Consider the following 14,209-nt stretch of genomic DNA (forward strand, 5'->3'; position numbering starts at 1 on the left):
CCAGCTTGCTTTCTACATGATCATAAGCCTGTGCTTGATGCTGCAGGAGTTACTGTATTGTCACCAATTCAGCACCATGGTTTCATTGCAGGAGAAAAATGCACTCATCTGTGATTTCAGAAGCCGTGACAAGGTTCTAGGATTGACAATCAGCTCCAAATATCTCAAAATACACAGCCTGGAGAAAGACTCAGCAAAAGGATATGCTGAGCATGTTGAAATCTGTTGAAATTTAGGTTTGAAAATTGAGTGCAGCATACAATTCTGACTAAACTTTTTAGAGGCTGGAATCAAACATTAAAAACAACTAATATATTATTGTGTAAAGTATCCAGGCTGTATTCTCTACTATAAAGGAACAAATCAACTACAGAATGGATATGGTGTGAGCACTGGTATAAAACTGTACATCAGCAGTAATTAGCTCCTGCTTTTAGGTATGTCTGCTACAGAAAATGTTATCTTGATATGATATTATGATACCTACTGGCAGGGAAAAGGAGAAAACATAAGGACAAAGTGTGAGCTTTCAAGAAATTACGTAATGATAGTCATGAGCCAAAAGTGCACATTCTGCACTATGGGGCATGTCTACAGAACGCAACATAATGCTGTGCAAATAACGAAGCTTGTTCTGGTATTAAAAGCAGTGTAACAGCATATATACAGCGGCCTGCCTAAGCCATTTTAAATTAGCCTGGCCATTTAACTGCTCAGAGTGATTCTACTGCCCTGCATTCAAGTTGCCTTGGAATAAACTTCAAGTTTTGCGTTGTATCCTTATGCTGCAGCAAATTCAGTCTTTGCATTGGTGTTCAATTGTTTGGAAAACCTATTTTTTAGTTCAAAGATCTTTTTTATACAAAAGTTAGCATGTATTGCTACAATCATTCATCATCCTTTAATCATAGCATTAACTGTTTGAAGTGCAGGTTTGTTGTACTCAAACTCCCACTTCGTAGTAAACAGTGTTTTGTTACATTAATTCTCATGACATATCCTGTCTAATCTGTACTGGATAATGATGTTAAAACCTTAAGACTGATTTATTTTTTCCGTAATGCTTGTTGATTTTCTTTAATACAGATCCACCACAGATGAATAACGTCATGCCAACATCTCCCCTGCTTCCTCAGATGACACATCAACATTCATATCCCAGCCTGGGACAGATCACAAACCCATATGAGCAACAGCCCCCAGGCAAAGAACTTAACAAGTACGCCTCTCTAAAGGCAGTCGGTAAGTAAGCAACACGATGCATGACTTCTCCTTTAGATCAGTATGTTGCATTTGCTGTTGTCAGCTGACATTCTGCTTCAAACTTAAAAACAAAGTCTTGCTCATCTGGCCTACTTCATGATAGAATGTAATATAGAATATCACATTAGTTGGAAATGTATTAAAAATTAACAGGGGGCCTACAATTAATGATAAGAAAATTACAAGTAAGAATCAGTGATCATATGCACGTGTCTATATATGCTACAAAAACACACCATAACTACTGTACACCATTTTTCAGCGGTTTCACCTATGTTGTATGCATAGTGTCCAGCCCTAGTTCTTTGTGCCCTGAATATGCCTACCTGTGCATTTCATTATGTATTTTCCATATCTATCTGCACAAATGAGAGAGATAAACATCAGATTATGTTGCAAATTTAAAGCATATAATTTAGACGTCTGCTAAATACCGCAAAAAAGAGAAGATGTTTGTATGCTTCCGAAGTAAGAGCTTTCACATTTTCCGCATGTGCATTAGTAGGTCACTGGAGGAATATTCTGAGGCCTTATGATTTCAGACACTTAGTGCATCATAATGCTCCTAAAAAAGATCCTGGTGGTGGCTATTTTCTGTGACTGATTAATGTCATACGCTATTTAAGCAAATGGGGGAACATCTTCAAAGAAACAGTTCTAGGGAGGGAAAAGGTCAACAGTAGATTTCAGTATAATTTTCATATTGGAAGCGTGAGTTGATAGTACTTTTCAGGGACTATAAAGACCCGCTGCACACCATGTGAAGACAGAAAGCCTTTATCACCTTACATTTCAGGCCCCTTCTAGACAATAATAAATTAAGAACTGGGTGGGAGGGGTCTATGCTATTAGCTTCTCACTAACCCTTGCTCAGCTTACACATACGGATGTTAACATCATTTCCCCATGAATTTAGAGCAGTATCACACTGCCTATTTCCAGACACAGCTATTTGGCTCAGAAAAACAGCAGAACAGCTGAGAACATTCTGACTTAAGAATCTAGTATTCATGCCAGCAAAATTTTTCATCACAAAGTGACATTCCATCAGAACTTCAGGATAGTAGACGTCGAACAAAATGCACATCAAAGTCCCATCTAAAATAATTTAGCTTTTATATTTATATCTATATTTACTATATTTAGTTTGCCTTTTTTTTCCTCAGAAGTGGCATTTTAAAATCTGTTTATAAAAACACGCATTAATAGCTTTCTGCGAATACAAACAGAATAGCCTTAGTATTTCTTCTTCATAAGGTGACACTGTGTAATGATCTGGTGATTATCACAGATTTATGCACTGATATCAGGCTTCTTTTTCAGATGTCAATTTAGGTCAAGCCAATCATCAAAGCTTAAAGGTACTTAAGCATAATAAAATGAGAGATGAAACACTCAAAAGAAACTTCTCTTATCTGCCTAAAAGCCACTGAACATACCTTTTTTTTAAAAAAAAAAATTCAATTAGAACTTAGATATTTCTGGGGTGTCTGAGTACAAGCTTTTAAAGCAGTTAGACTATAGCCATACAGTTAAATCAACCTTAAAAGATTGTGCAATTCAGCTCCAGAAGTTGTAAAATGTCTTTCAGAATGTTAAACTAAATTAAACGTAACTTTCAGGGATATATTCTTCCAGAATGATTGCACCATCTTTCTGCGCTTTTCCCCTACCCTTCCTATCCCCTCTCTCTTTTTTCCCCCCTGTAGATCTACTGGTCTTAGACCACACTAGCCAAGTTTTAGATTCAGGTGAATTTTCACAAGAAAAGTACAAAAGTGCTGCATTGTCATCCAAACTTTCCAGCAGAAAATAATACAGATTTTGAAACTGTTACACATTCATACCTTATGTCTAGACATATGGAGCAACAGTTAAATGCACTCAGTTTTTAACCACTTTCAGACTCTCAAGGCCATGCTTCCTCCCAAGAGGCACCTCTTGAGTACATCCCAAGACCACAAAGCAGTTTTTCCATGATGCAAGCCAGGCCTGGGTTTGTGACCACACTGACATCAAGCTAGCCAGACCGCTCATTGCATGGTTCATATTTGCTTTATGAGAGCTCCTAGAGGAAATAGCAAGTGGCCTGCATCAGGCCCACCAATATAAATTTAACTGACGAGATCTTTTGAACACAAATAGACATAGACTGAGTTCACCCTGACCTGGTATTCATGACACAGAGCAATGGCATTTTTCATATGCCAACATTCAGAGTTGCATTTACTGATCCCCGTAACAGATTAATGAGTGCGTGTAGTCCATTTCTCTTCACATTCATTGATAGTGTCTTGAGAGTGGATTCATTTGCCACAACAGAAATTAAATAAGGGATGTGTTCTGTATTTCTCCATGTGTTTGAGGCAAACCATATTCATTTAAGTGCCTCTTACTGTGTCTGATCCCATTGTTTGGGTGTAGTCCACTATGCTTAATTCTTTTCTTCAATGGGGGGTGGAGGAAGAAGCATTCCTATTGCTTTGTAACAACTGTAGCTGTAGTACATTAAGATCACCCATCATAACATGGTCATAAGTGGTAAGAAGTTTAGATAACTGAAAAAGTGATGCTTTACCAAAGGCTTATTAAATTAATTTCTACACAGTTGCTTTCTTCTGAATTACAGATGTCCTGAAAATTTGGCTGTCTAATTTTACAAGTGAGATACTCATCCCTCAGTGGCTGGCTGCTGTGAAAATTGAGTTCATGGAAAAGTAGCGAGTCACAGTAATCTCTGTTCAGGACCTGCATTAAATTCAGTACCTAAGACTCAAGCATTTGTGGAAAGAAGAGACAACAGTGCCATTGCTATTAATTTGTATTGTGTTACTGAATAAGAATGGCCAATACCTTGGTAGTGAGGCCAAGCTGGTCCCTAGGAAGCTATTTTAAAGGTACACCCTAGAGTCCAAACCATGTAGCTTAACAGAGTGCAATTTAAAGTTGGACTGTTCATGCATATATGCAATGCAACTTGTGCATTGCAGAGTGTCTGATTCAGCACAACAGGGGAGAAGAGAGTTGAAAAATCCAGTGTGGATTTATTTAAAAAGCAAACTATTTTTATGTGAACCAGTTCAAACTGCACAACTAAACGCTTACACACTCAATGGAAAAAGATATTTTCCTAATTTCTTGTTAGGAATGTCTTTATTTGTTGCAGCCTCCAGAATTCCTAAAGTACTGACCAACGGCTACTGACCAAATTCACCTTTTTCTCTTACTGTCTGCTGGCATTTACATCTCTGAATAACACGAGGGCATTCTGTGCCTATTTTATATTCTCAGATAAGTGCTTGGAGCACAACAAGGTAATAGTGAATTGAGATTTACTTACTGTTTTCCTCACTGCACCAGAATTTTACTCTCCTTCTACCTTAATACATACACCACCAGGGAATAATCATCAGAAGGTAGAGAACCCCCTAGAAACGAGACAGAGCAAAACGCACTTTCTGAAAGAATAGATAAGCAATCCATCTCCTAGCATCTCTAGCCTATCTGACTGATAGGTGCACTCCGCTCATCCATTATTTGTCCATTTTTGAGCCAGACATTCTTTTGTCAACAGTGCTAAATTTGTCCCACCAAGGAACGTCGGAGATTGTATCTGAGGGAAAAGGGTTAACAGGCTCTAAGACCAGTTCCACCAAAAGTGGTCACTGTATGTTGTGTGGCAATAAATCACCCAGTGTTTAGATATTTCAATTTTTTGTTCACCTGAGATGACATGATCATGGTTTCCTTTGGTGCTTTTGCAGTATTTGATTATTTATGTGAAAAGTGCAGAAATAGGTTTTTCTGCATAAATTATTCTTATTTCCAGTTCATCAACCATGTTTTTACTCCATGCTTAAATGGTTATTGCTCAATTAAGCAATCCTGACATGCCTAAAGCTGAAGTGGATAGAGATCTTGTATCTGAACGCCTTCATGAGTCCCAGGACATACAAAGGTAGCTCATCACAAATTTTCATACACATCATTTGGAAACTCATTCAGAAAGCATGAACAATCCAACTTCAAATTCCACTCTGCTAAGCTGTAAGAGTTGGAGTCCATCCTGTTGCTTAATAAGAGTTTCCTAGAGCTCAAACTGGCCTCACTATCCTGAGGTATTAAGTCACTCACATTGTTCTGTGAGCCTTGCTCAGTAACAGTTAATTTTCTTTCCTGAGTTTTAGGGAGTGCAAAGTGACTAAATTTCTTTAGAACTTCTTGCAAAAATAAAAAAAAATACCCCAAACCCAACTTTCTAAAGCCCTGTAGGACTGGGAGAAAGATCACTCAGCTGCTGGAGAGGTGCACAGACATACATATAAAAACTGAGAATATAAGTATTTGTACAGTATAACATGATTTTACATTTCTTTCATAAACTTTCTTCTTTTCCTCTGTCACACACACATTCACACACAAACCTGTGAGGAACTGACTGGCCATGACTTAAGATAACTCAGCTAGTCAAAATTTTTGAAAAAAAACCCCAAAACAAAAAAACCCAACAATGGACAGAATTCCTCCCTGAAACTCAGACCCAGAAAGCCTTCAGTGATGCTGGGAGTTGTAGTCTCCTGTGGGATGAAATCAGATCTAATTGATTGGATGTAGTGAAGCTAGGAGGAGGATATAATTGGCAGCAGACTCACCATCACATCTCTGAGTCTACGGCTCCCGGCATTTCTTGAAGCTTCACAGTTCTTTGATCCCAAAGGGAATGCTATACAGTGCTCCAGCTCTGCTTGTAGCTGCAAAACTCCAAAATGAGATTCTGCAAATATGACACTCAAAGAATAAATATCTCCTGTTTAGGTCACTGTTACTATGTAGAAAATATTGTGGCCACAAGTGCACCAATGCACCAGGCAACATCTCCCTCAAAAAGGTGGAGCATGTAAGAAAACTGTCTGGTTTGTTTGTCCTTTACGTCTACACACACAGAAGGATACAAAGGGGAAGATCACCATAAGGTTAACTCTAAGGTGTTATCTCTGAACCATCCTCCTGTCTGATGTGAAATTTGGTGGTGCCCTCTCTTAAGCTTCAGATACTCAGTTTCCACAGAAATGATTGTAACGCTATGCTGATGCAAGATCTATCTTACGAGAATAGAAGTGAATTCACAACAGCTCCCTAAGTATCCGATACCTATCTCACCAAAAGATGAGATTCTGTGCCGTTCCCTATAGTTTATTGTGCTCTGCCTCAGGGGCCTCTGTACAAAGGCAGGGAGGGCTGGAATGAAATACTGTAATTGGAAAGATGGAAACACACAACATGGAAAAAGGCCTGCCCATGCATTCACAGGGGTTGATGCCGTCACCTTTTGGAAAAGGTAAAACTACAGAATTACTGGACACAACATGCTTGTGTTACTTTACTTTCCTATACCAACCACACTGTTACACTGACAGGTAAATAATCACGTTTCTTTGGAAAGCTTAAAAAGGAATTGTGCTTTCACTTCAAAGAGTAAAGAATTTTTCAGCTACTACTTCCATAAGCAGTTGCACAAAAATGGATTAAAAAAATCTGGGACATGGGAGTAGCTCCCTGGATTTAACACCACAAAACCGAATGGGGAAGTACAGATTAATGCATCATTTGTCATATCCAGAGGGTGATTGAATTAGTGATTTCATATATCTAGAGGTATGTTCAGTGTCATGGATATGCTAGTCTAGGCAATCTGCCCAATTCAACACTGAAACTACGGATTTGTCACAAGGAAGTATGACATAAAAGCTTGGTATCTTTTTATTATTATTATTATTTACTTAGCCCAGTGTGGCTGGAGAATTTGAAGCTTTTGAGTGTTCATTTGTTAAGAAAGTCTTTCATACTTTAATCCTTGCCTCTCCTTCAGGCACAGGAGAAAAGCTAAGCAGCACTCAGTAGCAAGTCTCACTTCACCAAACCCCCGCTAGCATTGTTCCCCCAAGCCCTCCCATTTCCCAAGTAGATGAAGTGCCAACTCTCTTCTCCCCTGTTGTGCTGAGGAACAGTGCCACTTGTTCCACCTATGACTTCTGCTGAGAACCCCCAAACTTCACATCCTGCCCAGTGTGTGCAGACTTTCAAGACCTTTTCATGCTTACATTAAATCATGCAGTTGTTTTCTCTGTTACTTAGCAAATTGGTTTCTCATACCCGCAGGCACTCTGTTATAGGTAAATAAAAAATGGTTGGGGAGTCTTGATCAAAATATTTTCCTATTTTATCATCCAGCACACGCATTTCTTCTTCTAGTGATGTAGCCGTATTTTAATTATAAATACATTGGTTGTGCAAGGCCTCAGTATCTTGAGCAAGATCAGCTGCATTGCTGATATTCTTTTACTGCCTTCTAAAGAAACAACATTTTACTATAAAATCTACCGGGTGATATTTTTTCTGAGGCTGGGGAATTCTGCTGTAAGTAATCAGACATCCAAGCAGCCATTGCCCATGCCATCTTTTAGCAAATAAACAGAGCTGTGAAAAGGTAACTGTTCACAGATGCATTGGTCTTAGCAGAAATGACATCTAGGCTGCTGGGAGGAAACTGCAAATAGCCCTTTTACAAGAAGCAGTTTTAACACCAAAATAAGATGCTCTTAAACATTTCCATCTACGTTGTCTCATTTTTAAGACTTCATCAACACATTGAACTTGTGAAAGAAAGGAAATCTGACCTCAGGTCCATTCAGTTTAGGTTTATCTCAGAATTTTCAGTTTTCTGGGTTGGATTCACACCTAGTAAATTTGTTTTGTCTGAATTTGGCCCACTACCTGGTTTTATAGTGGATAAAGAATGCTTATAAGGATCTATTAAATTCTCAACCTATTTTTCATGCCAAAATAGTAAGTTTAAATACGTGCATGCTTAATCCTCATTCTTGAAGTTGATATTCTTTTCACTCATGTTCCCCACAGTGAATTCCCTGCAATGGAGAAACAGCCATTTTTCTTGTTACCAGCATGTATTTTAAAACAGTGAAAAGGAAACCATCACCAATAAAGTCATAAAAGTTCAGATTATAAATGTGACTCCACAATCCATTTGTAGTTATACACCATAGATAACTCAAACCCTTCCACTAAAAATAGGTTGGTTCTCTGGAAACTGGTTGATTTTTAAAATGTGATAATGAATCAAAATGAAACAAAAAGTAATTTTCTCCTTTTCATAACACACGATGGGCAGATCTAAAACAACAGTAATGTGAGTCTAGTTGACCCCTAAAGAGCGCTAGTCTTTCAGGGGTTTTTGCTGTCTTCTCTTGTCTTGTGTCTTTGAAGACTGCAGTCTTCAGAAGTAACAACCTTACAACAAACAGCTTTATTTCCATCTATTGAGATCAGCGATAGCCACAGGAGGGAAACTACTAAATCTAAATCAAACATGGGTTATTCAAATCTATTTCTATGAAACGTAAATGAATTATGCATGAGAATTTTTAGACATTAAGGGATGTGAAGACGTGAGTGAGCAAAACTTTACGCTTAGGCTATACCATTAAATAAAAGTGAACCAATAAAAAACAAAGCTCATGTCACGTGAAGACAAAGTCTAACAATGTTAAGCATTTGCACTTGCAATCCTTCTTAAACATCCTTCTCCTTAACTGTTTTATTTCGTACTATAAACATATATCTAAACATACCTCTCAGTCTGCAACACAAACTTTTTTATTGATTCTTTAAGACTAGAAGTTGATCCTAGGGATACAAAAACAATTGTGAATACTTACAGATAAATAGCAACACTGTAGGATCCCAGCTAAGGTCTAGATTTAATCTGAAGTGTGAATTTTATAGTTCCAACCATGGAGCCTATACAACAATTGCACTGATTGTTCTGAACATACTCCACTCATTTTTTCCTCCTGGACTATTAGCTGTGTAGGTCATTTACAGCAATATTTTTGCAATAAGAGTTTCATACAGGTGGTCAACATGATAACCTGCAAGTGGTCTGAGGTGTAAAATTATCAAAATTTATAATGTTACTGGTGACCCAAATACTCCCACAGATGTTTTCCAAAAAATTAACAGAGATTTGAGAATCTGCCTTGAGTTCATCACCATTTTTAAATACCTGCAGTGCTTAGAAAGTGTTCTAAATTCAGCACATGGAAGTGAAGTTCTAAATTATTTCAAAGTGTCAACTTTGGATATATTCTGGGGAAAAAGTCTTGAAGAGAATTTTCTTGAATTAAATTAAAAGTTTCTCTAACTAGAGGCTTTGAGGGACTGCTTTCATTTATTGAGTAGTCTTCCATGTTGACAATGACAAAAATATAAATCAGGTTATAATCACCGATCCAGGATTTTTTCTTTTTAAAACTAAAAAGTGAAAATGAAAAGTAGCGTTCTAAGGAGAGACTTTGATTTAAATTTTCCCAAGAACTGACCAAAGAGAACATAAAGGAATGAAGCCAGAGAGTACAATTCTAAAATCCCTCTACAATCAATATGCTTAATTCAGGAATAAATTTAGGAATATTGGGTTGGGAAGCAAACTCAGTGAGAAACAGACTTCATTTCCTATGCTCATACTTTATTTCGCATAGTCTACTGATTCACATTGGAGTGAATAGTTATATGAAAGTATTATTTCTTCAAGTACATCAGAATATACCTCCTATTGGTTTTGCTTGGTAATTTTAAGCAGTTATGAGGATTACTTTGTTGCAAGTCAAGTTTACCTAAGTAAACAAATAATACTCTTTTTTTGGTTCTAACCAAATTAAAAAAGTCAAACCAGAGAAGTTTTAATACTCTTCAGCTTTGTACATGGATATATGTCAACAGCAGTAGTGTCATGTTCTTCAGAATTAGCCATGAAGTCCAGTGAAGACTAGTAAGACAACTGGTAGGAATGAATCCCTTATTAACAATATAATATAAATAGTAGCAGTTATCTGTCTGCTATTTTGGTTCTGCAAAGGATGTTCTAAAGACAGTAAAAGTGTTTAAGAGAGAAATTACACAGATAAAACTCACAGAGATCATTGCTTTACTCCTACACATTCATACTGTAATAACACAGGGCTTGAGGCATGGAGTGAGAAAAAGCAATAATATGATTTTTAAAGCACATAGTTAATTTTTCCAAAAGTCCTTCCCCTGACAGCTTATTTGCAGAAGGATATGAGGAGAAGAGAAGCTGAAAAAACCCCCTGATGTAGTAGCTATAATATTACAGCATCAAAAAAATCACCACAAAAATATCAGTCTGTCCCATCCTAATGACAAAATTAAGTACAATAAGCAATTTTTACAGTGGGAAAGTTTGCAAAGCTTTGTAGTCTATGGAAGGTGCTCATGCGAAAAGTTCATCTTCCCTTGCAAGGGACCTGCCACAGCAGGGGAGGAAGATCTGCAGCTCAGAGCTGTTGGTTCGCATTTTCACAACTGATGGGTATGATTGCAATTCCTGGCAAAAAAGGTAGAGGTGGGAGCTGAACACTCTGATATGGCAGAAGCCTTGTGTGTCCGTACTATTAAATATTCATTGAAGTGAGCTTCATTACTGATCCTTCCTCGACTGTCTGTCAGACACAAATGCTTTTGCTTTATGTGAAGGCTACTCAGAGGGTTCTGTTCAGAACGGGCATTAGTTCTGCTTTGCCTTTGGGTTTGCCCAATCTGTATGAAAACCTTATGAAACTGATTCTTTTCTGACAGTGCAAGTTTGGCAATTGCCAGGGAACGCTATTTCTTTTGAGTTTGACACACATCTCTGCTTTGGAAACCTCTGACAATTATAAACAAGACTTTAATAACACAAATGCCACATAGTCTAATAGGAGGCAGACTGGAAGTCTAATAGGAGGCAGACTGGAAGAGAAGGAAAGGAGAAGAAAAAAAAAAAGATGACTGAATGTGTGCAAGTACAGCTATGGAATTACTTCCAAATTTTTTTCTTTTGCTTAATAACTCTCTCTTGAAAAGGATTCCTTCTGGCAAAAAGAATAGAAAAAGATAACTTTCTAATAGAAAGAACTTATGCCACAGCTAATTTGGGAAAAAAAAAATTGTTTTCAATCCAGAATTATTGCTAAAAATTCTTTAAAATTATAGTAGTTAAGAATCAGATCAAATAAAAATAACTCCTGCAAGAAACAGTTATTACATTACTGGGACTTTTTTTCATTTAACCAGTACAACTCAAAAAGCCTTCAGGCCTCACCTCATATTCAGAAAAAATGGTATAAATCCAGTATGATGCCAGCTGAAAGACAGGAAAACACAGGTTTATTTTGGCACTAAACCCACATCTTAATTATGTATTCAGAGACCTGAACTGAGTTTTCTGTGCCCTCATGCAGCTTTCTATATCATCACAACTAGGAGTATTTGTAGCTGCTCCAGGCACAAGTTATAAGAGTGTTAACCAGCAGTGTACTAAAAGAGACAAAAATATCTAATAAAAAGTATTAAAACTGAAAACGGAAATTCAGCATACAGAAGAATGCCAACAGCAACGTGTGAAAAAAATGAAATTAGGTTCACGCTAAGAACACTTATTACAAATAAATGTGGTCAGGAATGTAAGAGCTTTTTCAGCCAATGTTAAACAAAATAAATTGACACCTTAAGGAAGAACAAATGCACATTTTTCGATGCTGAATCACATTGCAGAACACTGAAACTTTTCCCAACGTGACCCACATACTACTTAGTGTGTGGCCTGCCAGGACAGCCCACTTGGTTTGTGGTCCACTCCCAGGAGCAAGGCATATTGCTATGTGCGGACTCCCTGAATTACTCTGCAGTAGTAGGGCCTGTTATTGCACATGACCACACAGTTTTTCTGCAAATGTAGAATAAAGTAGTGCTCCTGGAGCAGTTAGGAAGCCCTGCCCTAAAACAAACAAAGTCCTCCCTGACCAAAAAGGTTACAAACAATTTCATATTATTGTTGATGTATGAAAGCATTGCTGCAAACTTTTGATGCGATCAGATTTGTCCTAATTGATTTGCTTGAGAAGCATTAAAATCTACCCAGTGAAAAAGCAAGCGAGATTACTGAAGGAAGAAGTGGAAGAAACCTTTTAAGCAAGTCTCCTAAACGTTAACCTCTTTGGCTTCGGACAGCATCTTTAGAAAGCAAGCCAAACCCTCATTTCCTATAACCAGTTTATGCTGCAGTCATGCTTTATTCAGAAGTTAAGCATGACAGCATGACTCCTTGGACAGTTTCTATTTCAAAAAGGCAAGTTTTCTTACCATATATAAGGTTTCCAGTAAAACTCAAACTGATAAATATGCCTAAATGAGATAAAATTAAATAAATATTTCACAGTAGAACTTTTCATATTTATTTACCATTGTAGATGCCATGAAAGGACATGAGCTTAGGGGCTGGGGGGGGCGGGGGGAAGAAAGAAAAATTTACAGTTACAGGACAGCCACTGGTTGCATTTTCAAGGAAAAGTCAGAATTTGAATACATCATTCTCTTAGACTTCTTTTACAATTTCATCCATTGGTTCAAGAATAGAACTGGCAACCTTATTTCCTTCTCAAGTTTATCATTCATTGCATGATACTGAACCAGCAATTTAACTTCTTGATGGTTGAATTTAAAATGTTAAATCACTTGATTGTGTAACAAAGTAGCACGATCTTTGTCTATCTGCATGCAACAGATTTCAGGTCTCCTGAAAACATTTCCAATAACGTGATGTAGCCACCATTCGCTTCCAGGTTGACAGAACCTATTGATTCTGGTAAATAAGAAAAGCTCTGTTTTTCTTAGACTGGTTAGATACAAGTATTCTGCATGTCATTGGTCTCTACATTAAGTACAACGTGTGTGTGTCTGGAGTATTTTGACCAAAACAAAATCATGGTATCACTGCAGCACTTGGCAAAACTGGATAACTATTTCAATTTAATACTATGTAAATCAATGCAGTCAAGTATACAAAGCCCAACTGGAAAAGCTCTTTTACATGTCCAAAGAGAAACCTGCCTAAACTGACACAGCAAATAAATATTTGTAAAAATTAAAAATAGACTTTACAGTGCTTTGCTTTTTTTGGCACGTTGTTAGAGAAGGGGTGCTTCTGCTCACAGACATGTGGCTACTCTTATGTTCCAGGGAACTGCAACCCTGTACATGAGGTACCACACATAATGTCTGGTGCCTGAGGAGTTAATCAAATTCTGTCTCAGTGTTCCCAGCCAAGCAGCAGCCTTCGCTGCCTGTAGTGGATAAAGAGAACATTGCTGAGACTGGAGGCTCTACTTACCAAGTCTAATTACATTCCTATTCTAAACCATTCCTAATGCGTTTCAAAACCCAGAAATATTCTGGCCTCTTCAGCCTTTCAGAAACTGTCATGAAAGTAATCGATAGAAGGTAAGAAATGTTTGGGCCTACATATTTATGTTTCATCATGTCTCATATCATGAAAGTAGAATTTTATTTCACTGGGGAAAGAAAATGCAGTTTTGTGTCTGGAGGTGGACAAGCTCCTTTCAAACAATGTCTACAGAAGAAAAGGTTGATATGATATGTCTTTTCATGCTTGGCCTCTCTCCAGATGACTATGAGAAATGGGTAAATAGAAGTGGTAAAGGGGGCCAGGAGAGGGATAACACAGAGCCACAAAAAGTAGGCTCTACCAAAATTATGAAAGTAATTTATGGGTGGTTCTATGCATGATCTATTTTTCTTTACCTCTATCAGTAATAGGGAATAAAAATAATGAGAAAGAATCCACAGAAATAAAATACTATCTTCCTTTTTGGAATGTCTTAAATAAAGGCAAATTGGTGTTAGAACTTTTAGGGAAGAAAGGCAAATGTTTAGGACAGAAATCAATGCATTACAGCCCACAGGCTAAATTCTGCATTCTCGGAGCTCAATACAAGAATGGAGAAGGAGGGATGCAAAAATTTTAAATAGCCTTTGCCCTTTCTTAGGATTTAGTATAGTTTAAAATTGC

General features: G+C 37.5%; 1 protein-coding gene across 1 annotated transcript in view; it reads left to right on the plus strand.

Moving 5' to 3' along the window:
- Nucleotides 1-14,209, plus strand: part of SHISA9 (shisa family member 9) — a 187,462-nt gene that overhangs the window by 166,502 nt on the left and 6,751 nt on the right. Inside the window, exon 3 of the mRNA XM_082006645.1 lies at nucleotides 1,087-1,242. Coding sequence (XP_081862771.1) covers nucleotides 1,087-1,242 — 156 coding nt within the window. The remainder of the gene's footprint in view (nucleotides 1-1,086; nucleotides 1,243-14,209) is intronic.

Source organism: Phaethon aethereus (assembly GCF_964289735.1).
Source record: "Phaethon aethereus genome assembly, chromosome: 15".
In the NCBI taxonomy this organism is placed as follows: Eukaryota; Metazoa; Chordata; class Aves; order Phaethontiformes; family Phaethontidae; genus Phaethon; species Phaethon aethereus.